Raw genomic sequence first — 27927 nt, forward strand, 5'->3', positions numbered from 1 at the left:
AAATCTACAGGATCATGTTTAAAAAAGTTGAAAATTTCTGGTTTGCCAAGCAGAAGTTCAGCCAGAAAATTTGAGAAATTTCGGTCCTATGCAAGTCGTTGCTCGAATAACGCGGCACTGTCAGTGGTGGATACAATTACGAGGCGAGATGATCAACGAGATCTATATATTTGCAAACTTCAACAACAAATTTACAGTGAAAGGAAAGTAAACAAAATTGTACAAAGTGACCGTTGAAAGACCATTCTACCGAAGCACACGTTAGGAATGTAATTTTGAGTCGTGTATAGAATAATTATTTATTACTGAAGAATAATGAATATTAGCAGGATAGATACACATGTAAACGGTATAGTGAATCAGAGACGATATAGTTGTATATTCTACAAGCATAACATGTAATGTTTGATTTTCTCGTTCTTCGACGAAACAACGCTCTGTCGTCGAATTTATCACGTTCCCAAATTTTTTCAAAAATTGTTCCATTCGCATGTTGGATATTATTATCGTTACGCTCGTATGTTCGAAGGTTCCAGCATTTAGGCGTCCCTAAACAAATTACAAGACCGATTTCATTGGAATACAGTAATGTCTGAAACTGCGACATGTTTGCTCACAATTCGATTTGTAATCGTGTAGCATGTTACTTGTAATATTCGATGCTGCTGAATGCTGATCGTCGGCGACGTTTACTATCATAACCGTTCACACAAAATACGCTACTAGACCGAGTACAGAACGGTAAAATACGAGAAAGACGAGCTCATCATCTGTAACAAAAATTTCTCCTGTCTGACTGGGAATAGAAATGTATTAAAAACCAAAAACGAAAAAAAAAAAGATTAAAAAATATGTTAAATTACCATTGAGAAACCTTCGTAACACGGAACGAATAAACCAGCGAGATTAATCTTCACTCCATTCAGACTGTTCACTAACACGAGTAGCAACATTTTCTGCGAGCTCGGTGGTATAAGGTACCACACCGAATTGTATCTGTTTCAATTGAATACCTTCCTGTTGTTATTTTCTTATCATATAGATATGCTTCCGGTGTAGAAGTGGGTTGTCGTATAATTATTCATAATTGTACACAGAACATTTAATCAATCGCTTCAATTTTAGTTTAGCATCGCTTGCCAGCAAATTGGGGAACAATTTTCCAACCGGTAGTCAAACTGATCCAATTCTGTATAGATTTTCTTCGAACAAGTTTAGATATTTTCTATATGACAGAGTGTCAGACTTACGTTTCAATGAAAACATCGGAGCTAGTGTTTATCACAGACTGGCCGCTATAATTGTTTAGGAACATGATTAGCAGATGAATCGATGTCACTAGAACGGGAACAGCGATCTCATCCAGGGTATAATCCTCCATGATCGATAGAAAAACCTGTTGTATATTAAAATCCATCTCGTCACACCGAAACGTTTTTCTATTAGGTTGTTGCATATTGTGAAGTGTCCGATTTTGTACAGTGACGTTCAACGAACGCAGCTTTTATCGAAATCAGGGATGGGTGTATTGGTCCCAGTTCAGACAAGACCGTCCCCACCATAGCGCCCACGATCCCCTTCCCCTAAGCGCAGTTACCATGGAGATAGGACGCGCTTCGCCCGAGGTGTATTGCTACGGAGACGCGAGACGCCAGCGACGAAGGTGGTGGGAGAAGCAGGGGCGTTTGAGGGGCCCCTACCGTGCCCATTGCTGATCTAAATAGATCTATTGATAAAAGTAAGGAATGTTATAATCGACGTGTTCTGTCAATGAATTTTAAGTTTCGTGATTGTGATACGGCAGAAATTGAATTTTGTGATCACTCGCCTACTTTAGTTTCTAGATTGCCGTCTCTACTTTTTATTTTCTTTTTTTTTTTTTTTTGTTTTTTATCATCCGCGAAGAGTACGTAAACTAATCGCCACATTTTGTTTTCCACGCATATGAAAAGAATGCATGACAACCGATTGACGTTGAAACATTTCGGATATAAATTAAAATTGATCTTAAACTTTACACACTGAAAGTATAATAAACTGTAATATTATTCCCGGATCGAAACTCATTGTAACATTTGCAATTCCAAAATCGGGCAATTCGTATGCAACAACCTAACATTCCTACGAGTATAAAGTATTAAGTTCCTCAATTTAGATAATACTTACGCGGTATAAATTCACGGCGAATGAACCAACAACCGCTAAGATTGCCAGCAAGTAGGAGATTATCACATTTTTTCCTAGGGCAGTGGTGAGCCTTTTGTTAAGAATCCATAACGTTCCGGTAACGTTCCGCAATGGAAAGTCATGAGATACATAATACACGTAATGAAGCAAAAGTACAATATACGAATAAATGTTACAGCCGCGTGTGCGTAAAGGTACCAACTCATAAGCTCTCTGGTGCATGTCCACGGCGGGGCCGATGTTTATAGGATCCAATGTAACCAACCTTGCTGCTTTTTCGACTGTGCATCGTATTCGATAACTGGATGAATAGAAATTTAGTAATGTAGGGTAACCCTCGCGCTTATACCAGAGCTGTTTAGCGTTTGCCCGCAAGGGCAGCGATTTTCTTGCCCGGGGCATACGCAGAACGGCGAGCACGAAGCCACGCCCCTGTGGGGACGAAGCCACGCCCCGGTGGGGACGAAGCCACGCCTCTGTGGGCACGAAGCCACGCCCCTGCGATCAAGGCTGCACGTACTTGTCACACGTATTGTCACAGCTACGTGACGGCTGTGCTATAGCCTATCCGCACTACGCTAAGTCGCTTGCCCGTAGCTATGCCCGTGGCTGTGCCCACGGGCATCGCCGGGCGCCCCTGCCCTCTAATAGGCATGTTCAGTGTCGCCAGATCAAGACTTGTATCCCCACTCTAACTTCCCTTTCTACCGCGCTGTTCCCCATGCTTCCGCTTTGGCTCGGTCACGTGACGCGTTCTGTCTCTGTCGTGCACACTCCGTTAATGGCAGAGGGAGGGTAACTTTCTCCCTCCACTCATCTGGCGACACTGGGCATGTTGAGCAGCTCTGGGTTATACGAAGGCATGCTCCGTATTGACGCGTTTAGACTTAAACAAGATGTATTAGGAACAAACGAACTTTAATAGCAAAATAATTTCGGACAGTACAGTCTTCTCGCAAGCAGAGAATTCAAAACATAATTGACTCGAGCATACGACAAGGAGTCTCATTCAGTGATAGCGTTCTGATGATTAGTATGGCTGTTTAGAAAGGGCTAATTACTAATGAAACGATTGCATGAATGTACACCAGTGCTGGGCACGGTAGGGGCCCCTCTAACGCCTGCTTCCCCCACCAACTTCTCTTTCATGCAGCACGCACCTGAGCGCCGCGTTACGTTCGCTGGTGTCTCGGTTGTCCGGTGTCGCCAGATCGAGAAAATCGAGGGGAATACGATGCACCCCCTCTCTGATGACCAGAGTAATATGTGACAGGTTGCGCGTGCGCGACGGGGATCGAGTGGGACACCAGGCGTCGCCTAAGTCGCGCGCGGCACGTCACGTGACCAGTCTACGGTCTTAGTGGGGGACGTTGGAGTGTGCTCATGGTGGTGGAATGGGACAGTGGAAGGGGAAAAGGAGGAGAGGAAACAGATAGCCAAATGGGCATCTTCTGACGACACTGCGGTTGTCCCACCGTGCTTAGCCTCGGAGCAATACACCACAGGCGAAGCGCGTCCTGTCTCCATGGTGACGGCGCTCGCTGGAGGGGGAAAGTGGGCGCTATGGTGGGGGGACGTTTTCGCAATTGAGGCACGCGTGCTCGGCACTGATGTACACCGTTGGAACGGCGATTTGCGTTCGGTTAATCGTTCCGATGACCAAAAAATCGTAAGAACAATTGCGTCAACGCTCACGAACGAACGTTTGCATTATATGTAGAAATCAATTCGTAGATTAAGATATTGTAAAAGCGTCGAAAGTGATGCGGATTATTTTGGAAAGTAGAATGTATCAGAATTGTTCGATAGTAAACAACACACTCGCGAAGAAGGGGCTACGAATGAACTTGAACACCTGAACGTACCCAACAATTTCGAACAGTCCGGATAGATAGCACGCAAAGACAGCCAGCGACGCTTCCGTACACGCAACTGTTAATAAACCAAGCACCGTCGTTATGCAGACGTGTAAGGAAACCAAGTCAGTCTTGTTGTTATGCTCATTGTAAAAGAATCCGATTAACTGCAGTATGCGTAGTTGATATTTGAAATGTAGCAACGTGGGAAGCAGTATCAGAAATACCACGGCGCATATTCCAAGAAACGACATACCTAAAATTTCGTATTAATTTCATTCGTTGAATACTGTCGCATAGCCATCCCCCCTCCCCCCGCGGGAAACGAACTGATCGAATCATTTCTACGGAAGCAGTTGTGCTATAAACGTGGATTATCCTAGTGCAATTTAATTGACACCGTAATGACTAGACAGCGGACATTTGTGCAACATAAAAATGTACAAATTAAAATATTTTTGACAAATTAAACTGTCATTCCGTTGTTAATAATTCCAGCAAACCGAAAGAAATGCGTCGATATTCTTTTAATTCATTTGGTAATTTACATTTCATCATCTTGTTTTTGTCATAGTAAATTTTGATCATTTTCGATTTTAAAGAATTAGCATGTGCAAAGCTGTTTTCCGATTACGGTGCCTTGAGAAGGTGATGGTCGAATATTCTTACCGAGAAATATAAAAACCAAGAACTTGGACTTTTCTATATGTTTTAACAATATTTTCATCTCATGCGGATTTTCCAACATTTTGCAATCATTCTCCATGTTTTGTAAGAAAGACCTCACCTGTAGCCACACGAAGACATTGCTAAGATTGTATTAGTTTTTGCAAACTATAAAATACAGTCTATATTCGATAAATGTCTCAAACATCTAGCCTATAATTGACCCAGAACGATCCACAATTAGATACGTGGCAACCACGGGCCCGTGATTTAGACAATTATCGAGCAGACACTGTATTCGGTGGAAAGAGGCAACTCACGTAACGCACTGACAAAATGGCGATTGTAGGAACCGTTGTTCAAAAAAATTGTACACAGTATTTTGGAAAAATTTTGTTGACTTGTAACTGCACATTCTAGACAATAAAACCCATTGTACTCCGTTAAATATTTACAAATATTTTTTTTATATCAATTATATCGAATTTTGGATGTGCAATTCGCAAAATGCAATCGTTCGTATTACCAATTTCTCGATAAAGATTGAATCTGGCAAGCTGTCAGGCGAGTTATCCCTCCGAATTAATCATTTAATGTAATGGTTCTGATACTCGGGTTCTCGTACTTACTACTGGGAAATTGACGACAAAACCAACATATCGTAAAAAGAACAACAGCATCGGTCCGGTGTACGATAACATCGTGAGCAAATTGTGCAACGTGATCTCGACATGTGTTAGAGAGAATATCTGAAAAATATTTCGATAATGTCGTTCGGCAAGGTTGGTCGAAAGTACTATAAAAAGCGCAAGTCGCCAATACAAAAGTGTAGTTGTAGTGTATTTTCAAAAAATTGTAAAAATTTCTGTGCACGCTGTCGCTTTTTACTTAGGGGGGGGGCGCATCCTACGTGAACTGTCCATCGGAATGGTGAAACTTTACATGGCAACTATAACAAGAGCGATCATGAGCGTGAAATTAATAACGAGAACTTGAGGTAAATTCGCATTTTCCCTGGGAAGACAGTTGTGCACACTAAATAGTTGTTCAGTTTCATATTCGAAGAATACTTTGTTGTGAATGAAATGTTCGTCACCTGGACCGCTATGCAGCACAATGTCAGCATGGAAACAACGACTCTTTGAATCTTCGACAGCGTAGAGACTTCGTAGGGCCAAAGCCCTGTAAAGCACAGGACAGAATAATAGACACCGTAGTTCCTTCGAAACGCGTCCATCTCTTCCGAGTGTGTAGATACGAATGATAACATATAGAATTTCCTGGCTTTTCCAACCACAAATCGTCGCCATATTTAATTCAGACAGTCTCCGGCACGAGTATCCGTCAAGTGGTCCGTTCACACAAATCGATTGTTTTTTTTTCAATCTTAATTGACATGTTCCTTTCGTGCGCTCAGTTGACTTCCCTGTCGCTTTTTCCTCTTCCTTCGTTCCCACATCTTTCCCCCAGTTGCAACCATACACCCGTGCGAGTCGGATCTCTATAGTGATCGATTGGCTCCTGGCATTTGCTTCCCGTTTACGGCAAAGTAGAGAATTACGACCGATCATTTAAAAAATCTATTCACCACGAATCTGTTTCATTTATAGAAGAACAGTTATTTGCATGTAGAATGAGGCACAACCGACTTGAAAAAATGTCATAAAATTTCAGATGCGATGCAATAACCAGCTAAGAATGCCTCGAACTAAAGTCCAACAACAAGTGGCCAGAAAACTTTATAACTCATTTTCTTTTCCACAATTGTGCGACGCATCGTACGGAGGTGAGTAATGATAATTATTCATGGTTTACACTTACTCTCTTCTTTATTAATCGCGTATTATATATTTGTATGTATTAACAGTCTTTATATTTATTCGCCTCTATTCACTCGTATCCGTGACCTTGTGAAAATGCAGTCGTAGACTATATCACGGAAATGCTTAAATTGTTAACAATGATTTTCTTAACCAAACTTCCAAATAATATGGCTCTTTTGAAATGTTCTCTTAGAGAGAACGACACATTATGAAATGACTCTTGATTGTAAATTGAGTATCAGATCGACAGTACGATAAACCATAATAGGGGTTGTTTTAAGAATAAATAATGAGCGCTTGTGAATCTGGATAAAAATATTATGATATTTCTATGCACACTCAACGTCTTGTCGTGCTAATTGTCGCATTCCTGCAAATTGCCTGCAACAATTCCGAACGCTCAAACATGTTTTCTTTAAAAATCATGATTTTCTCGTTACGTCACTGTTGCTTTGGCTTCGGTATTTTGCGTGCTCGAGATGACATTGCACGCGCGGATTAGAAGACGTTGAAATGATCTTTGACTATCCCACTTGAAATCTGAAAGCTGCTTAAATTAAATATACAGTAAATTATTATTACTCGACAGTCGGTACGATTGTGTTCAGTGACGGAGATTTAGAAATGTTACATACATAACACTATGCACAGTTGGAGTTACTAACGATTGAAAACTCGCTAGGCTTCTTCGAGCAGACATTTTGGAGGTTGTGCCTATGTAGCCTTCACGATTACTACCATCTTGATCAACAGTTTGGAATATTTTACTGAGCCGAGTAGAGAACAGTAAAATACGAAAAAGATGAGCTCATCATCTGAAACAAACGGTTGATGAGCCTGTAACCGAACACTGTCGTTGATAAGATATAGATGTAGTTAATTACCATGTTAAAGCCTTCGAAACACGGAGTGAACAAACCGGCGAGATTGAACTGAACTTCGTGTGCACTTTTCATCAGTATGAATAGCAACAATTTTTGCGACTTCGGTGGTATACGGTACCACAACGAATTATACCTGTTTTCATTAGACAGAGTCATTTCGTTATGGTTGTATCGTGCACTTTTGCAGCTTAGAACCGCTTAACCATCCAACAGCGAAGTCTGGGTCTGTTTCGACTCAGAATATCAAATCGATATTTAATTACTCAGTTTCTGGCGGTTAATTTAAATTGACAGCTGTTACGTTAGTAAAAAAAAAAAAGGAAGGAAGGAAGACTAACGTGTCTACAAGTAGTGCTATCGAAACCGCGTTTCCAAAAGTTGACAAATAAAGCAGTGAACGAAAGATAAAATAACGTGCGAGTCTTTAGGAAATAAACGAGTTATTCTGAATTTTGAATTGGTTCAGTGAATTTCGGACCACCCTGTAGAAACAATTCTTGTGCCGCACGAGAACACGGACTTACGTTCCATGGAAGATCTCAACACTGGTACTTATCAGCTTCTGCCCGCTATAATTGTTCAAGAACATGATCATGGCATGCACCAAAACGAACTGTGTGCTAATCACCACGTTATCTAATTCCTCCAACAGCGTAACTGCTAGGAAAAGCTGTCACAGACCAAAATCAACACGTTTTCAACGATACAGATTTCCAACGTATGATTTAAATATGGCGCTGCCTCCTTATTGCACCTGTATTGAAATGATGCTTACACGGTATAGATTTACAGCGAACGAGACGATGACTGCCACGATCGCCACTAAATACGAAATCAGCATGTTCCTCGTAAGATCTGCTGCCAGCCTTCGTTTATAATATTCCAGCGTGGTCAGGATCGAAAAATCAGGACGTGATAACAGAGGAATATTGTTATCCAGAGGGACCAGAGTCGCCAGATTAGGGGAATCGACTCGAATCGAGGGGAATACAGTTACCCCCTCTCTGCCAGTACCGGATTAGTCGCGTGACATTGTGACGCATGCGCGACAGAGACGAAACGCGTCACGTGACCGCGGCGCACAGTGGTGCCAAATGGCCAAAAAGCGGCAAAAAATCTGCAAAAACGAAACTATACAACGAATTTGTTTGAAAATTTGCGGAGAGATTGCCACAGATGCAACGCTTATTTGCCAAAAAAAAACTTTTGTAAAAAGTTGTTAACATTAAGTAATATGGGCTAATCGAAAATCTCTGTTTTCTGCCCATTTTTTATTTATGAAAGCATACAACAAATCCTTTAATAAAGGATTAATAATGGATCCATAACTTGCCAAAACGATTAGTTCCGGATCGAAGCTTTTCAAACGATTTTTTGTATTCCTCCATAAATAAAAAATAAGCGTAACGCAAAGAGGCTTCAGGTTAGTCCATATTACTTAATGTTAAACAACTTTATTTGAAAAAATTTTTTTGGCAGTTAATAGTTGAAGCCATTTGCAATAACGCATATAATTTGTAGACCCCTGAGTATTCAATTATAGGCGGAGTAATTACATAACTATCGCACTGAAAACTGATGAATTCCAGGAGCGAAGAAATGCTTATTTACCATGCGTATATTTCCGTGAAAAAATTTTGTTTCGAAGATCTGTCTTTGGCACATCATGCACGCACTATTAGGCTGTACAAAAATAATTTTCTTTTTATAAAAATCGAAAATTTATAAAATGGATTTTATGCCGCCTTGGCACCATTGTGCGGCAAGTGGTCAATTTGGACGAAATCGGATTCAAAGTCAAAGAACTTTCGATAGAAATGAGGTAGAGCGATGAAATTTGTTTTAAATGAAAGCTGAAACTTTGTAGAATATGGGGAAAATAGGGAGATTATTACCATCCGATCATTTCAACGAAAAAATGATTTCATTAGTTTTTCTCACAAAAATCTATTTTTTGCAAAATCCTGAGGTCGTAGACAAATTTTGAGACCAGGTTTGAAATCAGCGTGAAAAAATCTATGGGAAATGATGTATAGCATGTTAGAAAAAAAAATTTTCCGCGCGTGGTATTGGAAAAACTAAAATTTTCTTGAATTTGTGCGCGTTTAACGAATTTTCTCGAGGTTAACAAACGTTCATACCACAATCTGTCTATTTTTCCTATATTCTACAAAGTTGCAGCTTTCATTTAAAAAAAATTTCATCGCTCTACCTCATTCCTATCGATAGTTCCTTGATTTTGAATCCGATTTTGTCCAAATTGCCCACTGTGCGCCGTGGCGGAAGCGTGAGGCCATAGGCGTCGTAGAAGGAGAAGCGTATAGTATACAAGCCTGAATCTGGCGACTCTGGGCCAGTGTCGCCAGATGAGGGGAGGGAGCACGAATCGAGGGGAAAAAGTTACCCTCTCTCTGCCGGTACCGAAGCATGCACGACAGAGACAAAGCGTGTCACGTGATCGGGCCGCCGCGCAAGCGTGGGGATGCTCGCCGCCGGAAAGTGGGGGAATAACGTCGTAGAAGGGGAACGGTGGAGTGGGGGCGAAGTCTTAATCTGGCGACACCGTGCGCAACACCGACAACATTGTCAGAACAACTGTTCAAAGATACTAACGTGACGGCTCGCTGGTGTATTCTCACTGCCGAACCTATGTTCAACGAACTCGGTGTGGTCGAGTCTGACATCTCTTTGACAGCGGTTTGTATTCGGTAACTGAAGCAGTCAAAACGTATGAACGTTACTGAACTCATTCTAATTCGCTTAATCTTTCGCTAATCGTTCGGGGAGATTGAAATATAGTTCCGCGTGTCACTGTCAGTGGTTCTCAACGTCAGCGATTGTTTCTTATTTACGGCAGCGTTATTATATTATATTATCGTCTGCATGTACGAACCCGAAATTTTATGTGCTGATATTTATTATTTGTTCTAACGATTACTAAAAATTTTGACGGCGCAATAAATCGCAACGATATTTGCGGAACTGAAGACGCGTCCTTCAGACTTGTCTCGGGCCCCGAATTTTGAGAATGTTGCCGGTGTAGAAGCGTCTCGCTCTTCTCTAATCACAGTATGAACATACTTAAAACATCGCAATGTCATTACAAAAATATACCGCCGTATTTCGGAGAGTCTGTGGAATCGCTCTAGGTGAGAAACACTGGTACAGCATTTGCGGTTGGAGCAGTGAAATTTCTCGAAGCTTCAAATGTGAAAATTTAGAAAAATGATTTCAAACATACCTGGCGATTTCAAACAATCCACACAAGTAGAAGGAAGAAACAGCGAGTGTCGCTTCCGTACCTGCTAACGCTATTACGCCGATCGTGCTTACCAGTACGAGATGGTAGCAAACCAAATCGGTTTGCAGGCCCGTCTCATCGTAAAAAAATCCAAAGATTTTCAGATAGTGAATTTGAAGTTTCGAGTGCAGTAGCGTCGGTAGCAGTAACGTTGCCACTACGAAGAGTGTCACACCAAGCGACAGAGCTGCAAATCCGAATAGCTGTCGTTTAAACAAATTTGACGCTGCACGAGCGAAATTCGACGAATTTCTGCATTATGATTTTTGCCGTTCTATTTTACACTTCGAATCGTATATATATATAAACTCATAAACTTTTCGACCGAATACGAAGCAATTTTCAACACGTACATATATCATTGCTTACGCGAATCTACAAAACAAATCTGACAAATGTTCGTCACAAGCCCGAATAAAAAAGGTTGCGAAAAGAAGCAACTCTCGTTACTACTCTTTTCATCATTCCGGTTAAACGAGATATATTTCGAAAAATTTGTGGTGTACGTCGCCGTCGGGTAAACGAATCCGTCGAATTTGCCAAAACAAAACCGAAGACGTTCGGTGCATTTATAAACGAGTGGTTCCGGTTTGAAGCGTGTGTACCATATCGATTGAACTACGCTATTGCTAACAATAAGTTTTCAACACTGTCGCACGCAAAGAAATGTCCATGCGATTGGGATAACTCCGTTCCGATAATGTGGCACGTCAGTCCGACGTGTATCTTTACCTAATAGCGTTAGAACTACGCGACGAGTCTCCGCGATTTGTTTCGTCAGGATGTCGGACTCGATGCGATTGTTCAACGTCGTGTAATCGTTCTCGATGTTTTCGTACAAACATCGTAACTGACGCCACATGAAACGAAGGCAGATATGTAGTAGTTTATAAAAACGCTGATGCGCTCGACGCAGTCGAAACGATTGCGACGTGGCCGTTCAACTTACAACTGGAAAATTAACAACGAAGCCGACGTATCGCAGAAGGAACAATAACATCGGAAAGGCGTACGATAACGTTAGAACTACATTGTACAAAGACAGTTCGATCAGTCTTAGCGTCCGCACCTGGAAAACGTTTCGAATGATTGCGCGGGCGACGTTCCTCGGGAAAGTACACGACAACATCGTTCGACGAGAGAAAATGAAAATGATAAACGACGATAAAGACTGTGAAAACTTTCGGATGCACGATGCACTTTCCATCGGTCGCCATTATTTTTTATGCGACAGGTCATCGTCTCGAGGAAACTTAAGAGCACAGTCTAATTTCTCGGTCAACGAATATTACGTAATATTTCACTGTGTCTTGATTCTCCATCACCTGTATCGCTATACAGCACACAGTTAGAACGGGAAAAACTATTCTGAGGATCTTTGCGAATAGAGACTGGTTGTATGGCCAAAGACCTGTAACGTACAACACGTTATAATAGGTACTGTACTTCTGCCGGAAGAGGTCCATCTTGGAGTTCATGGTGACGACTGAATGCAAGGAATATCGGAAATATCGTCCGACTACACCTCGGTAGCATATTTTATTCAGGCCACTGTTTCCGTTGTCGACCGGTTTCTAGACCATTAATGTAATTCACCCTAATTGTAGATTTCCATCCAGAATTGATATTTCCTTTCTACGATATAACGTATTATTACCATATTTTACTTCAACTTCGTTTACCACGCGATAATATTCTACCGTATCATTTCCCAATAGCAATGGAGACGTGTCAGGGTATTATGGGTTCTCCCTGTGAATTCTAACCTGTGTGTCCGTTTACAACTACAAGAGTGAAACACATGCTCGAGAGGGAACGGCTAAAGTGCCATTTCTCGGATTTGTAAAAGTCAAAGTGAAAGTCAACCCTGAATGAATTCTGAATGCTTTGTCATCCAATTAGCAAGTCGGGACATAAAGAATTCCATCAAACGTACCGATCGGTCAATGGAGTATTTTCGCGCTCGTGCGTTCGCAATGGTCAATGACTATACACGGATCTCTAAGAGTAACCAGCGACCGCGCAATCTCGCTGTGCGCACGTGTTAATTATGTCGGCTGCATAATAACGGATTTGCGCACGTCAACGTCGCGAACAATGAGATGGAACAATACACATAATAATTGGACGCATTCTTTTAAACCGTACGTACGCAGAGATACACGTACACGTACACGCGCTCGTGCGTACAGCACCGTTCAAAAGTTCGGGATCAGTTAAACAAAATTTTAGACTGGTCAGTTACGGATTATTCAGTACACTATACATTCTTTATTTTGCTATATTCATAACTCGATACTTTAATCTTCTACATTCCACCGACAAATCTGTACACACGTTATACATAAGAGAATCAACTTAGTCGTGAAGAATAGAAATATTGTTGCTAAATTCTGGCCTCATCAAATAGACCATCAGATTTTTATAACGTCTAAACAAATTTTCGGCGTTCTGTTTATTCATTTTTGAAAATTTCCAATAAACTTTCACGACGGTCAATTTACTGTTATGATCGTAGCGGCACGGGAACCGGGACGCAGTGTTGCCAGATCAAGACTTGTTCCCCCACTCTAATCCCCCCTTTCACCGGTACTAGCAGAGTGAGGGTCACTTTTTCCCCTCAATCCGTGCTCCCTCCCCTCATCTGGCAACGCTGCAAAACGCTTTCCCCTCCTCGCTTTCGTGCAGCGCGCACCTTTGCTGCGCAACGGTGCCTCGTGGGTGTGGATAGACAGCATAAGCCGCGCACTGGTTGGTTACGGTGGGACGTAGGAGGGGAGAGAGGCAGGCACCGCTGCGCAGCGAAGATGCGCGTTGCACGAAAGAGACGTTGGTGGGGGAAGCAGGCAGCTGAGGGGCCCCTACCGTGCCCATCACTGTTCTACGCGCTACTACGTTTTGCGTTTTAGGAAGGGGTGCGGAGGGGGGGGGGGGTGGCGGGGACAATGCGGTAAGAATTGCTAAAGTGAATAATAACGAACGGATTTAATCAATCCACAAGATGCTCAACACCGTACACGTAGAAGAGTGTACGCAACTGGAACGACCACCAGCTTCTTTAGTAATTGACATTAAACATTAAACCGATAAGAGAACGGTAAAATACGAAAAAGACGAGCTCATCATCTGGAAAAAGAAGCTTGTTAAATTACAGGATAAAGACGTCAATGGCGGGTAGACTGCGGTTCTTCAAGCAGAATACAAATTTTCTAGATCGATTATACGAGAAATCTGAACGAAGTATATCATTCGAGCAAATCGAAAAGAGTGCAACAATATTCAATAAAAGAATCTTCTCGAATGGCTACTCAGTTTTGCTGTAAATGCGTAAAATCCGCAGTCCATTGGTAAACGTAATTAATTACCGTGGTGAAGCCTTGGTAACACGGAACGAACAAACCGGCGAGATTGAATTGCACTTCCACAGCACTCTTCATCAACACGAATAACAACATTTTCTGCGACTTCGGTGGTATACAGTACCACAATGAGTTGTATCTGTTGTGTATCGAACAGCATGGTTTATGCGCGACATTTACGATGTTACGAATGAACCAATGGGATCGGCTGAAGCTTTGCCGTATACCCAATATAAACAAAATTGTGGACTTACGTTTGGTGGAAAACTTCAATGCTAATTGTCATTAGTTTCTGCCCGCTATAATTGTTTAGCAGCATGATTATCACGTGTACCAGCACAATCATCACAGTGATCACAAGGTTTTCGGGTTGGCTCATCTCGTTCATCGCAAGGAGAAGCTATCGAAACCAATCTTATCACACTTCCGTTCAGAGAAAATTGGAAATGTATTGCGGTTGCTTACGCGATATAAATTGACAGCGAACGATGCGACAACCGCCACGATCGCCACTAAATAAGACAACATCATGTTGCTCGTGAGAGATGACGAGAGCCTTCGTTCGTGAATTCACAGTGTCCCATTATGTTCCGAAATAATGCAAGATAAATGTGAACCATTACATACAGTAACAAGAATAACGAACGCACAGCGTACGTATAGCTAAAACACAGTTGCCCCGGGAAGCTAACGATCGCAATTTCTGGGGAAATGACAATTATCGGCTACACTTCGCACACGGGACACAGAAATTTTTAACATTTTTTTGTATGATCCTGCAGACTTTGACGTGACAATACCAGAAAACCAAGTTCTAATGTTAGGAATTGACTGGTTCAAAAGTTATGCGCGTTCAAAGCTGGCCGATTTCAAGCGTTTTTGGCAGGTGAGGGCACCGTCATATTGGTATGTATTCAGATGTCGTCCAATGAGCCGAGCCACCTGTCAAAAACGCTTGAAATCGGTCCACTTTGAACAGGAATAACTTTTGAACCAGTGTATTCCTAACGTTAAAATTTGGATTTTTGGCACTTTCTCATCAACATCTACAGGATCGTATAAAATGAAAATCAGGAATTTCTGGGTTCCGTAAGTGAAGTACAGCCCAATCACGATTTTCGGAAAAATTTACAGCATCTTTTAAATGGTTCGGATATCCCGCACAAATTGCGATGGCTAACTTACTTTCCTGCACATCAACACTGTTGCTTTAATATCCAAACGAAGGTACCAACTCAACAGCACGCCGATGTATGTCCACAGCTGATCTTATATCGATCAGTATGCCCGATTTTTCCGATTTCGCCATTGTGTTGACAGCCGTTTGTATGCGGTAACTAGAGAAATAAAAATATATTTTGTTGAAACGGTCATTTCGACTAATACATTCCTAATTGATTTTCTCATATTGTTGCTAAAAGTTTGGTTAGAGTTTCGTTAGAGTTAAACGTTTAAACAGCGCGCTATACCTGGCGATCTCGAATAATCCGCATAGATAGGAGGAAAAGACGGCGAGCGATGCTTCTGTACACGCTACCGATAGTAAACCGATTGTAGATATGTATAAAATTTGAAAACAAACGAGATCGGTTTCATGGTTTCTCTCGACATACAGAAATCCGAAGACGTTCAGATAGTAAATCTGACGCTGCGATTTTAGTATCGTGGGAACCAGTAACGCAGAAAACAAGATTAGCACTCCTAAGCACATCAGGCCTAGAACCAAGAATGATGTTATTTATTTATAAGAGAGTATCCATTCTGAACATTTATATATTTCGATAAAGGTCCGCAGTCCAGTCACTTTATTATTATTATAGCTCGTTCTACAAAATATCCCAAATAACACTTTCTCTGTCTCTGGGTGGACGTGCTTCCGAGGTTTCAAGGTGACCTCTATTTTATTTTTCTTTTTTATACTGTATGTTTTATATACGAAGGTCATTCAAGGTCATTCGGTGACAGAAGCACGCCCACCTAGAGATTATTTGTCATAAGAAGTCTTCCCCTGAAACAGAGCAAGTTTCGTTTGAAATATTTTTCAGTTTTTGGCGTAATTGCGCGCGCAAAACTTCAAACGGGACACCCTCTACGACAGCAATTTGTATATTCGTAATTAGAAATCGGTCGACTAATCACCTACTAGCGCCACGATCACGCGACGAGTCTCTGCGATTTGTTTCATCAGCATTCCCGCCTCGATGGGATTTTGCAGCGCGACGAAATCTTTTTCGATATTCTCAAACATGCATTTTATCTGAAGCCACATGGAAGAAAAAAGGCGATTAACCGATTCGATCGTTGCACGAAACGCCGTCGCACCCGATGCAACCGAAACGATAGTAGCAATGCTTTTCCTTGAACTTACTACTGGAAAATTCACGACGAATCCAACGTATCGTAAAAAGAACAATAACATTGGAAATCCGTACGACATTACCATAACGCAATTGTAAACAGACATGTCTGCCATTCGTAATGTCGATATCTGAAAAATCGTTTCACTCGATACTCGAAAATTTCAAACATTCGCCCGCGATAATTGACCTCCGTATCACGCGTCAAAAGAAAAAAAAAAAGATTTTCAAACGACCCTGTACACGTAGATTTCGTGTTAGTAAGTGTACAGTACTTTCAAACAACACTGTATGACTGCACATTTACCGTCACATGAAATTACGTGTACAAATTAATCCGTGGCTCTTTCTTCATTTCCTTGCCCCGTCGCGAACAACCGAAGTACAGCGTGTCTCCCCGAAAAAATGACCTTGACCTTGACCTTGAAAGTCAAGGTAAAGAAAAACAAAATGTTCTTTTTTGTTATTCAATCGAAATTCTTTTATTGTTTAGAACGAAATTGTTTTGAACAAAACTATCGAGTATCAAATTATTGCAATCGTCGTCGCAACGTCTCCTTAACCTCTTAAGCACGGCGCACAGTGGGCAATTTGGACGAAATCGGATTCAAAATCAAGGAACTTTCGATAGGAATGAGGTAGAGCGATGAAATTTTTTTTAAATGAAAGCTGCAACTTTGTAGAATATGGGAAAAATAGAGAGATTGTGGTACGAACGTTTTTTAACCCCGAGAAAATTCGTTAAACGCGCATAAATTCAAGAAAATTTTAGTTTTTCCAATACCACGCGCGGAAAATTTTTGTTTCTAACATGCTTGTAACCGTATCGATTACATATCGATCAAGCAACGCGTTGCCTGAGTGACGCGGGCCCCCACCACAGCGTTCCGCGTCGTCCTGCTGTCCTTTTCGTAACAAAGGATCGCAGGATCTCCCACTAATTAGTATGCGCAAGCATCGATCCCCACTCGATAGCGATCGAAGGAGGTCGATGCGAGCGATAGATCCAGCACTCTACGTCTAGGCGCGATCGGGCGAACACGCGGATCCGGGAAGATCCCATAAATTCGGTACGCGGCGGTGAGAGTCAAACCGACTCGGGAACGATAGTCAAACCGACTACGTTGCCCTCGCCTCGCGCACACCTCAAACCGAGGAGCTGGTCGTGCAAACCGCACGACAGCAAATAAACATCATAGTAATCCAGGTGAGGTGACGAGACGAGGATAACGTGTCAATCCCGAGTGTCTTCCATCTTTGAGAATATCGTGTCGTAGTCCACGTACGGGTTAGTGCAGTAGAAGTTACCTCCCCGATACCGGAAGGCATCTTAACCCACTGAAAGTGACGATTGATGCAATCCTCAGGGTCGGAAGAGTAAGGGACGCTTGGTACTCGTCGCCATACTTGTACTCTTCCTGAGAAATCAGCCGAGTGAGAGTGTGCTGCGACGGCCCTCCGGGAATCGCGAATAACGCGTCGTGATACGCATACGGGTTAGTACAGTGGAAGTTACCTCCCCGATACCGGAAAGCATCATAACCCACTGAAAGTGACGATTGATGCAATCCTCAGGGTCAGAAGAGTAACGGACACTTTGTACTCGTCGCCATACTGGTACTCTTCCTGAGAAATCAGCCGAGTGCGAGTGTGCTGCGACGGCCCTCCGGGAATCACGAACATCGCGTCGTGATACGCGTACGGGTTAGTGCGGTTGGAGTCACCTCCCCGACACCGGAAGGCATCGTAACCCGCTACAAGCGACGATCGATGCAATCCTCAGGGTCGGAAGAGTGACGGACACTTTGTACGCGTCGCCACACTTGTACTCTTCCTGAGAAACCAGCCGAGTACGGGGGTGCTGCGACGGCCCTCCGGGATCACGAATATCGCGTTGTGCTCCGCGTACGGGTTAGTGCGGTTGAAGTCACCTCCCCGACACCGGAAAGCATCGTAACCCACTACCAGTGACGATCGATGCGATCCTCAGGGTCGGAAGAGTGACGGACACTTTGTACGCGACGCCACACTTGCACTCTTCCTGAGAAATCAGCCGAGTGCAAGTGTGCTGCGGCGGCCCTCCGTCAATCGGGTAAATCGTGACGCGTTCACATCCGTCGAAAGACCGTCACGAAATCATAAAAGAATACCGAACGCGAATCGCGCTATCGAGCCGAAACATCTAGGCGTAGAGGCCATTGAAATCAAACGAGCGCACCACCACGGTGATGATTTATATAATAGAGCTTAATGAAATGGGCGAATATTAAACTAGAATTGTATACTCAATAGAATTTAAAGTCGTACTGCGTCACGCGAACGCATAAATAAATTGTAAAGCATTAAGGACAAAATATACTGTCATTCTACCTCCCACATCATCTCCGATTGATTTAAAAGTAGATAGAACCTCTCCGTCTCACAGACACGAACCGAGCTATCCAAGGGTGGTAACCGTCCCTTGATTCAAGAAGTGTGATCATTGCCGATCACGCACAGGAAGCGTTAAAAGATAAAATAAACGGTTACATATTTGGCGCCCGAACAGGGACGGCGAGGTTCAGGTACATTAAACCAATCGGAATTGACCTTAAACATGTCAACTGAAACTCGAGCAAGGTCGCGGAAAAATCCGGGGACACCAGTCGTTGTGAGAAATATCGAGTCAGGTTCCGGGACAAACGTAGTTTCTCCGCCAAAAGACCAACTTGACGACCACCTTGACGCGATGAGTATAGAGCAGTTGCGCGATTTGATTCGCGACTTACGATCAAAAATTTCGCGACAGGACGAACGAATCCTCCAACTCGAGGTTAAGCTCGCCGCGGGGATGGGTATGCACGTTGAAAACGCGGAAGCCCGTGCACAAATTGCTGACTGGAAACTCGCAGTAGAATCACGATTAGATCGCGAAATAGAGGCCAACAAAAAACGCGAACAAGAACTCGATGCGAGGTTAGCCGAAATCAGGGAAACCATGATTAGCAACGACGAGTTATACGACAGGATTAGTGCGCACAAGCGCGAGATGCGAGATTGGAGGCGCGAAATAGAAACACGAATTGACCGCGAATCACTGCTGGCCGCAGAGATCGAGGAGCGTCTCCGTAAGGAGATGCACGACGGCTTCGACGAAGTTCTCGCGCTGTCGGAGATACCACGCCGCGTTGCCGCACATGAAGATGCAAGAGAACCTCATTCTCGTGAGCAACGCATCGAACAACACATCTCAAGAGGGATGAACCGTCCACGCGTCTCCATCCAGCCAGAGGCTCCCAATAACCGATGGCAAGCGTACGAATCCACGAGGTTAGAGGCATCGCAATTTGCCGCATCAAGGCCATTCGCCGTAAAACCCAAACTCCCAGTTTTCGAGGGAAAAGCTACGGAAAAACCTCCGAGGTTTCTCCGCGAGATGCGGCAATTCATCGAGGCCGCACGAGTGCCAGACGATGAGCTAAAGTTTATCATTACGCAGGCACTAAAAGGGGTGGCAAGCGAATGGTGGGACATAGTCACCGAACAAGTGACTTCGTGGAATTATTTTTCCCGACTATTCCTCGAACGATTTTGGAGCACGGCCATCCAAAGAAAAATAAAGGATAACCTCGATTCCGGTGTATATCGCCCAGAACCCGGATTGACACGCGTGGCGTATGCCATGAGGTTGATCGGAAGCGCACGTGACCTCGTACCACGACCTGCTGACGAGGAAATCGTATTGTCTCTTGCCCGACATTTTACGCAAGCAGTGGACGACTGCGTTTTGGGACAGAACATAACTACCATCGATTCGTTCTTGGCTTTATTAGAACGATTCGATAATGGCGGAACGGTCAACCGGCAGCGGACGAACGAAAGACAATCTGGCGAAAAGGAATGGATTCCACGTCCGAGCTACGAACCACCACCCCGGAGCCAAACATACGGGTCGAGCGGGCCGCGCCCGCAGTCCAACGAAACTAGCCAACGACCTTCAAGGGAACCTCAGCGTCAAATGGGCGAGTATCAACGCAGGGCGCCAGAAATCCCACGTCCATCTAGGGAAAATTATTCACAGCAAGAGCGGCGTCCCGAGGGTCGAAATCAGGAGGATCGACGATGGAATCCTCGCCCGACTCACATTCGAGCGGCGCAGGTAGAGGAAGAAAACCCTGAAGAAGGCATTGGAATTGGTGAAGAAGAAATATCCATCTCGGAAAACGAGTAAGGAGGAACTCAGAAGAACATCTGAGCGACTTCCCCACTCAGATAAGAGCCACCTCCAAGGAGCCATCTAGGGAAGACCTCTGCTTAACAGTTGGATCGATTTTCGGAGACCTCCGACGTGACCTCACCAACGAGGAATGTCACCAATCAAGACCAGTCCTAGGGACCAATAACAGTCCAGAGGTCTACTTGAAAATCGAGGGCGTTCCCGTTAAAGCTCTCGTCGATACAGGCAGCACCGTAACAGCTATGTCAGAAGAATGGTACCTGAAACATCAAGGTCACTTGAAGAAGTGCCCCATGCTACCAGTCTCGGGAGCAGTCGTAATTGGAGCAACGGGCAGTAAATCAGCCCGACTGAAAAAACAAATATGGGTAACCATCACGCACCCAGAGGTTACATTAGAAGCTCCGGTAGTAATCGTTCCCGGACTAATCTGTGATCTGATCATAGGCGTGGACACGTTACGAAAGTCAAAGGCTACGATCGACTTTGCAAATGACACACTAATAATATCAACCGACAGAACAGGAGTCGTCATCAAGATGAATCAAGAAAGTGCCGAAACGGAAGCGCTCAGAACAATAAAAGGTTCTGTCACGCGTCAAGACAATCTAACATCATTGGAAGCCGTTCAAGCAACTCCCCGGCAAAAGAAAGAACTGCAACGGGTGATCGAGTCCTTTCCCCGAGTTTGGAAAGAGGAGATAGGACGTCTTACGTGCTATGAACATCACCTGCACGTAAAGGCGGACACCCCGTATTTTTGCAGGACATATCCCACACCACTAAAATATCTAGAGGCGGCGGATGCGGAGATACAAAGAATGCTGGACAATAACATCATACAACCCAGCAAGAGCCCGTATATCAATCCAGTGGTTCCCGTATTAAAAAAGAACGGATCGCTCCGTCTATGTCTGGACGCCAGAATGCTGAATCAAGCTCTTGTTGACGACCACGAAATGTCAGAAACACCGGATGCAATCTTCCAACGCTTCAAGAAGGTGGATTTTCTCACAAGTCTCGATCTAACGAGCAGCTTCTGGCAAATTCCACTAACAAAAGCATCACGAAAGTACACTGCTTTCATATATCGCGGGAGGTGCTATGAATACGTAGTAACACCGTTTGGCCTCAAGACAAGCAGTGCAAGTCTGGTCAGAGCCCTACGGCGGGTACTTGAAGGAATGGAGGGCTTCGTGGTGAACTTCATCGATGATATCTTATGCTTCTCAAGAACATTCGAAGAGCACATGCAACACCTGACGACCTTGTTGGAGCGATTGGAGGCGCACAACCTTACGGTCAACTTGGATAAATGTCACTTTATGAGACGAGAAATCAAATTCCTCGGCCACGTCTTGTCGGCAGAAGGATTGAAACAAGATCCGGAAAAACTCGCAGCAATTCGAGAATTTCCGGTACCACGAAACGTAAAACAGCTACGTGGATTTCTCGGACTCATAAATTACTACAGCAAGTTCACGGACAAGCATGCTGATGTCACAACACCATTACTGACCCTCTTAAAAAAGGGAAAACGATGGTCATGGAACGAGGCACAAGAGGCAGCGCTCGAAAAAGCGAAGCAAATTTTCTGTAAAGAAGTGGCACTGCAATATGCGGACGCCAGCAGAGAATTTTACCTGGCCACCGACGCGAGCTTCGTTGCAGTCGGAGCCGTGATCGAGCAGCGAGACGCGACGGGAAATCTGCGGCCAGTAGCATTCGCGAGTCGAACGTTGAAAGGACCAGAATTAACGTATTTTACCACCGAAAAAGAATTATTAGCGATAGTCTGGGCATTGGGAAAGTTTAGATCCTATGTATATGGTGCAAAAATAATACTGTTAACTGACCACAAGGCAATCACTTTCCTAATGAGCAGTAAGCTATTAAACCAGCGTCTCACGCGGTGGATTTTGTCAATTCAAGATTACCGCGTCGAAATTCGGTACCGACCGGGCAAGGAAAACATCCCAGCAGACGTAATGAGCCGGTCGTATAATGAGTCAGACAAAGACAACGTAGGCCGCGAAACTCGAGTACCCATCCTCGCCGCGGTGGCGCAAGCCATGTCCACGAAACTCGCAAAGGCGCTTAAAAGTTTGTCTAATTGGCAACAGGGGGACGACAGGATCCGCGCGATTATAGAAAAGTATTCCCGGCAGGATAAATGTACCATCAAAAGGTATAGAATCCACGAGAATACTTTATATCACGTGGATCGGACCGGTAAAGTCAGGGCCGTGATTCCCGCTCAGCTGCGTGACCGACTAATTACGGAAGTGCATGAAATATACGCGCATCTCGGTAGCGACAAAATCATAGCACTTGTTGCTGAAAGTTTTTATGTTCCAAAACTTCACCGATATGCGCGTAAATTGATAGCTACGTGCGATATTTGTCAACGTGTTAAAATTCCAACACATGCTTTGCATTTCGATCTGCAAACAATTTTGCCCAAAAAGCCACTAGAGATCGTTTCAATAGACTACTATGGTCCATTACCAACATCAAGGGGAGGTGTAAAATATATCTTAGTAATTGAAGAACTATTTACTAAGTTCGTTAAGCTCTATTCTGTTAAAAACGCGACGACGGCAATAACGCTCACGCGCATCTTTAAAAACTACATCCCGCGATATGGTAAGCCACAGAAAATGCTGACGGACCATGGGACCCAATTCACCTCTAAAAAGTGGACACAGAGGTTACACGAAGAAGGGATCCAACACATATTATCATCGGTTAGACATCCTCAAAGTAACCCTGTCGAGAGAGTGAATCGCGAAATTGGGCGAATATTCCGCACGCTAGCGGCAAAGGCACATACATCGTGGGCCATATGGGTGAAAGTGGTGGAAACCTGCTGTAACGAGGTGATACACGACAGTACGGGTTTCACGCCGATGGAGCTCCTTCTGGGAAAACCGCCCACACGACCATGGACCAAATGGTTTATTCAAGAAAAACTGAGCGACGGAACAGTGGAACAAAAATTGCAACTAGCATTCCGTAATGTGTCACGAAAGGCGCATAAACGATGCGAACGAGCAAACAAGGGTAGGACGCACGTACAATTTGACATCGGTGACACTGTCCTGCTAAGAACGAATCCCATTTCAAACGCCGTTGAGCGAGAAGTCGCAAAGTTTTTCCACCTATACGAAGGACCGTACGAGGTGAAAGAGAGAAAAGGTCCCGCGACGTACGTTCTGCGACGCCCGCAGACAGGAGCTATCAGAGGCACATTCCACGCGACAAGTCTCCGGCAATATCATCGGCCAGACAAGGAAGCACATAACGTAAACACAACAGGTAAGATGCGAACAAAGCCAACGTGCAAAACTAGAGCACCCAGCAGATAAACAGAATTATGTCGAGGCAAGGATTCCAAGAATCCCCAAACCTATGGCCTATAAATACGCGCGGAAACTAACATTGAGACACAGTTCGCAATGGAAAACCAAAACGTAACCGTTGAGAAACGCGAGGTGGGCACGCAGGCCTACGCCTCATGGGCTATGGTATCCAGGCCCACACAAACGGGGATGGATCTCCATTATCACGAAATCCCAGAATTAACGATACCGACAATAGTACCGCGGCCCTGGTCCATCGGTCGTGGATCCCGGTATCGTGGCGGCGTGGCCACGCAAGCCACGCTACGAAAAACTCACGCACGGGTACAAACACCGAAGAAGGGTCCGTTAACTGGGACCACTAGGGTCAGTCACCAGATTAAACCCTCCACAACGGCTGGTCCGTCAACGCCGGTGAAGGAATTAGACCTCTCGTGGGAGGTAATCCCACAGGATAACGACAACCATCGCCAGCCGCATGCAGCGGAACTCAGCCCGGGGCTTCCTCCGGAGTCTTCAAAGGAAAACCTGGATTTCTCCTGGGACCAGGTGGAAGACTACGAGGTGGAGGTAGCCGACCTGGATCCCAAGGACCCACTCGGCCTCCTCCCGCTCACGGAAGAGCTCATCCACGAGCTGCTAGAATCACCACGAAACGATAAGCGATAAAAAAGAAAAATAATTAGTTTTTTTTTTTTTTTTTTTTCTTCTTTTCGTTTTACTCTTAGTTATATAAGTTAATATAAATTTTAAGGTACGTGCAAAAGAGCCCGTTTGCTCAAGGCAATATTATAAAGGCAAGGCAAGGTAATATTACTTTTTTTTTGTTAAATTTCAAAGCAGTATATTTTCTTTTCTCTCCTTCTGTTGTTACATTAAGTGTAAAGGGATGCGCAAAAGAAATGTCTTTTTTTTTGTTTGTTGGTGACACATAGAAATTTTTAGTTATTGTTTTGATTAAGGGTGCGCAAAAGAACGTCAGTATGCTCGTTTACTCAAGTCAATATTATTTTATTAATTCTCAAAACAATATATTTTTTTTTTTCTCCTTTTTTCCGTTATGTTACATCAAGTTTGAGTGGGAACGCAAAATAAAAATTTTCTTTTAAGAGTCCTCGTTGGGTCAAGTAAATATTATTTAGTTAAATGTCAGAGCAATATATTTTCCTTTCGTTTTCAAGAACTTTGTTTGTTTATACATCGCGACTGCAGTGCATCTAGACTGCGTTCCTGCGACTGCAGTCGCGAATTCAGTGGGGGGGGGGGGGGGCATATGTAACCGTATCGATTACATATCGATCAAGCAACGCGTTGCCTGAGTGACGCGGGCCCCCACCACAGCGTTCCGCGTCGTCCTGCTGTCCTTTTCGTAACAAAGGATCGCAGGATCTCCCACTAATTAGTATGCGCAAGCATCGATCCCCACTCGATAGCGATCGAAGGAGGTCGATGCGAGCGATAGATCCAGCACTCTACGTCTAGGCGCGATCGGGCGAACACGCGGATCCGGGAAGATCCCATAAATTCGGTACGCGGCGGTGAGAGTCAAACCGACTCGGGAACGATAGTCAAACCGACTACGTTGCCCTCGCCTCGCGCACACCTCAAACCGAGGAGCTGGTCGTGCAAACCGCACGACAGCAAATAAACATCATAGTAATCCAGGTGAGGTGACGAGACGAGGATAACGTGTCAATCCCGAGTGTCTTCCATCTTTGAGAATATCGTGTCGTAGTCCACGTACGGGTTAGTGCAGTAGAAGTTACCTCCCCGATACCGGAAGGCATCTTAACCCACTGAAAGTGACGATTGATGCAATCCTCAGGGTCGGAAGAGTAAGGGACGCTTGGTACTCGTCGCCATACTTGTACTCTTCCTGAGAAATCAGCCGAGTGAGAGTGTGCTGCGACGGCCCTCCGGGAATCGCGAATAACGCGTCGTGATACGCATACGGGTTAGTACAGTGGAAGTTACCTCCCCGATACCGGAAAGCATCATAACCCACTGAAAGTGACGATTGATGCAATCCTCAGGGTCAGAAGAGTAACGGACACTTTGTACTCGTCGCCATACTGGTACTCTTCCTGAGAAATCAGCCGAGTGCGAGTGTGCTGCGACGGCCCTCCGGGATCACGAATATCGCGTTGTGCTCCGCGTACGGGTTAGTGCGGTTGAAGTCACCTCCCCGACACCGGAAAGCATCGTAACCCACTACCAGTGACGATCGATGCGATCCTCAGGGTCGGAAGAGTGACGGACACTTTGTACGCGACGCCACACTTGCACTCTTCCTGAGAAATCAGCCGAGTGCAAGTGTGCTGCGGCGGCCCTCCGTCAATCGGGTAAATCGTGACGCGTTCACATCCGTCGAAAGACCGTCACGAAATCATAAAAGAATACCGAACGCGAATCGCGCTATCGAGCCGAAACATCTAGGCGTAGAGGCCATTGAAATCAAACGAGCGCACCACCACGGTGATGATTTATATAATAGAGCTTAATGAAATGGGCGAATATTAAACTAGAATTGTATACTCAATAGAATTTAAAGTCGTACTGCGTCACGCGAACGCATAAATAAATTGTAAAGCATTAAGGACAAAATATACTGTCATTCTACCTCCCACATCATCTCCGATTGATTTAAAAGTAGATAGAACCTCTCCGTCTCACAGACACGAACCGAGCTATCCAAGGGTGGTAACCGTCCCTTGATTCAAGAAGTGTGATCATTGCCGATCACGCACAGGAAGCGTTAAAAGATAAAATAAACGGTTACATGCTATACATCATTTCCCATAGATTTTTTCACGCTGATTTCAAATCTGGTCTCAAAATTTGTCTACGACCTCAGGATTTTGCAAAAAATAGATTTTTGTGACAAAAACTAATGAAGTCATTTTTTCGTTGAAATGAACGGATGGTAATAACCTCCCTATTTTTTCCATATTCTACAAAGTTTCAGCTTTCATTTAAAACCAATTTCATCGCTCTACCTCATTTCTATCGAAAGTTCTTTGATTTTGAATCCGATTTCCGCGATTCTATCTCCCAGGTACGGCGCGCTCGTCCGCAACTCAGTCTCCCAGGGACGGCGCGCCTGGCCGCGGAAGGCACAAGAGCCACTATAGTGGTTCGTACCGTTCAAACTGACGCTTTCCACGGAAGCCACTATAGTGGCGTACGGTGTTTAAGAGGTTAATGGATAAGCACATTGAGGAACGATACGTGAGTAAAAGAACATCCAGTTGCACGGTCGTTTTCCAATTTTGCATTACGGATCAGTATATTTTTAAATACGTGGTCCGTTACTTTGACGGGGACGAGCGAATTGAATTTTTCAGTTAACAGAATATTTTGAAGGAAGTCGTGGCGAGGCTCGAATCTCCATCACCTGGATCACTATGCAGCACAAAGTAACAACACTGTAAACAACTCTCTGCAGCTTTGCCGTCAGAGAGTGATTGTACGGCCACAGACCAGTAAAGTTCAACACGTTATAGTAAGTACTGTAGTTCTGCTTGAACACGTCCATCTCGGTGTCGGTGGTGACGTACGTATGTATGAAAAATCAGGAATATCGTCCGAGAATACTTCGGTGGCATATATTATTCATTACACTTTGCACCCCTCGCCCATTTCCATCGACCACCTCCCCCTTATAAGTCGAGCGTAATTGCACGCAATTACGAGCTTCTGGCCAGGATCGATGAGAAGTATATCAAATCATTTTTTACAGGAAACATACAAATTACTGTATCTACATCTCGACCGCCGAGCGACGACTTTTTTCCATAATACCGAATGGCAATGGAGACACGACAGGAAATGGAATCCCCCTATAAATTATATTCTGCGTATCTCTTGACAATTACAAAAGAATAAAATACGACCCGTCAAGGAATCGCTGTAGCGA

General features: G+C 44.1%; 4 protein-coding genes and 2 long non-coding RNA genes across 13 annotated transcripts in view; 2 read left to right on the forward strand and 4 right to left on the reverse strand.

The window, feature by feature from the left end:
- Alpha-man-ia (alpha-Mannosidase class I a) overlaps positions 1–27927 on the reverse strand; it is a 634153-nt gene that overhangs the window by 95635 nt on the left and 510591 nt on the right. The window lies entirely within an intron of this gene.
- Positions 1–27927, forward strand: part of LOC143361064 (uncharacterized) — a 92991-nt gene that overhangs the window by 11645 nt on the left and 53419 nt on the right. The window lies entirely within an intron of this gene.
- Positions 450–5972, reverse strand: LOC143361046 (uncharacterized). Of its 2 annotated transcripts, XM_076800299.1 has the most exons (9): positions 5806–5972; positions 5339–5458; positions 4713–4830; positions 4053–4299; positions 2390–2488; positions 2167–2257; positions 1251–1396; positions 864–996; positions 452–770 (listed from the first exon to the last, which is right to left on the reverse strand). In XM_076800299.1, exons 1-9 carry the CDS (start codon positions 5944–5946, stop codon positions 723–725), a joined length of 1143 nt encoding a protein of 380 aa, XP_076656414.1. In that variant the 5' UTR covers positions 5947–5972; the 3' UTR covers positions 452–722. The 2 variants fall into 2 exon arrangements, with proteins under 2 accessions (XP_076656413.1, XP_076656414.1); XM_076800298.1 differs by having other exon boundaries at positions 450–770; positions 2167–2488.
- On the reverse strand, positions 6837–12287 carry LOC143361048 (uncharacterized). Of its 6 annotated transcripts, none has more exons than XR_013083396.1 (10): positions 12164–12287; positions 11667–11786; positions 11450–11567; positions 10658–10904; positions 10030–10128; positions 8192–8282; positions 7941–8086; positions 7417–7549; positions 7168–7347; positions 6837–7079 (listed from the first exon to the last, which is right to left on the reverse strand). XR_013083396.1 is itself a non-coding variant. In XM_076800304.1 (9 exons), exons 1-9 carry the CDS (start codon positions 12193–12195, stop codon positions 7297–7299), a joined length of 1158 nt encoding a protein of 385 aa, XP_076656419.1. In that variant the 5' UTR covers positions 12196–12273; the 3' UTR covers positions 6837–7296. The 6 variants fall into 6 exon arrangements, 2 of the variants coding, with proteins under 2 accessions (XP_076656419.1, XP_076656420.1); XR_013083395.1 differs by having other exon boundaries at positions 7198–7347; positions 12043–12273; XR_013083394.1 differs by having other exon boundaries at positions 12043–12273.
- Positions 13779–27578, reverse strand: LOC143361050 (uncharacterized). Of its 2 annotated transcripts, XM_076800307.1 has the most exons (9): positions 27406–27578; positions 16445–16564; positions 16216–16333; positions 15546–15792; positions 15312–15413; positions 14542–14632; positions 14331–14476; positions 14083–14215; positions 13779–13843 (listed from the first exon to the last, which is right to left on the reverse strand). In XM_076800307.1, the coding sequence occupies exons 1-9, from the start codon at positions 27544–27546 to the stop codon at positions 13796–13798; spliced, it is 1146 nt and encodes a 381-aa protein (XP_076656422.1). In that variant the 5' UTR covers positions 27547–27578; the 3' UTR covers positions 13779–13795. The 2 variants fall into 2 exon arrangements, with proteins under 2 accessions (XP_076656422.1, XP_076656423.1); XM_076800308.1 differs by lacking the exon at positions 13779–13843 and having other exon boundaries at positions 15308–15413.
- Positions 27244–27851, forward strand: LOC143361065 (uncharacterized). Its single transcript, XR_013083404.1, has 3 exons — positions 27244–27266; positions 27363–27513; positions 27751–27851. It is a non-coding gene; the product is annotated as an uncharacterized LOC143361065 (long non-coding RNA).

The sequence above is a fragment of the Halictus rubicundus genome, chromosome 14 (assembly GCF_050948215.1).
Source record: "Halictus rubicundus isolate RS-2024b chromosome 14, iyHalRubi1_principal, whole genome shotgun sequence".
NCBI classification, from domain to species: Eukaryota; Metazoa; Arthropoda; class Insecta; order Hymenoptera; family Halictidae; genus Halictus; species Halictus rubicundus.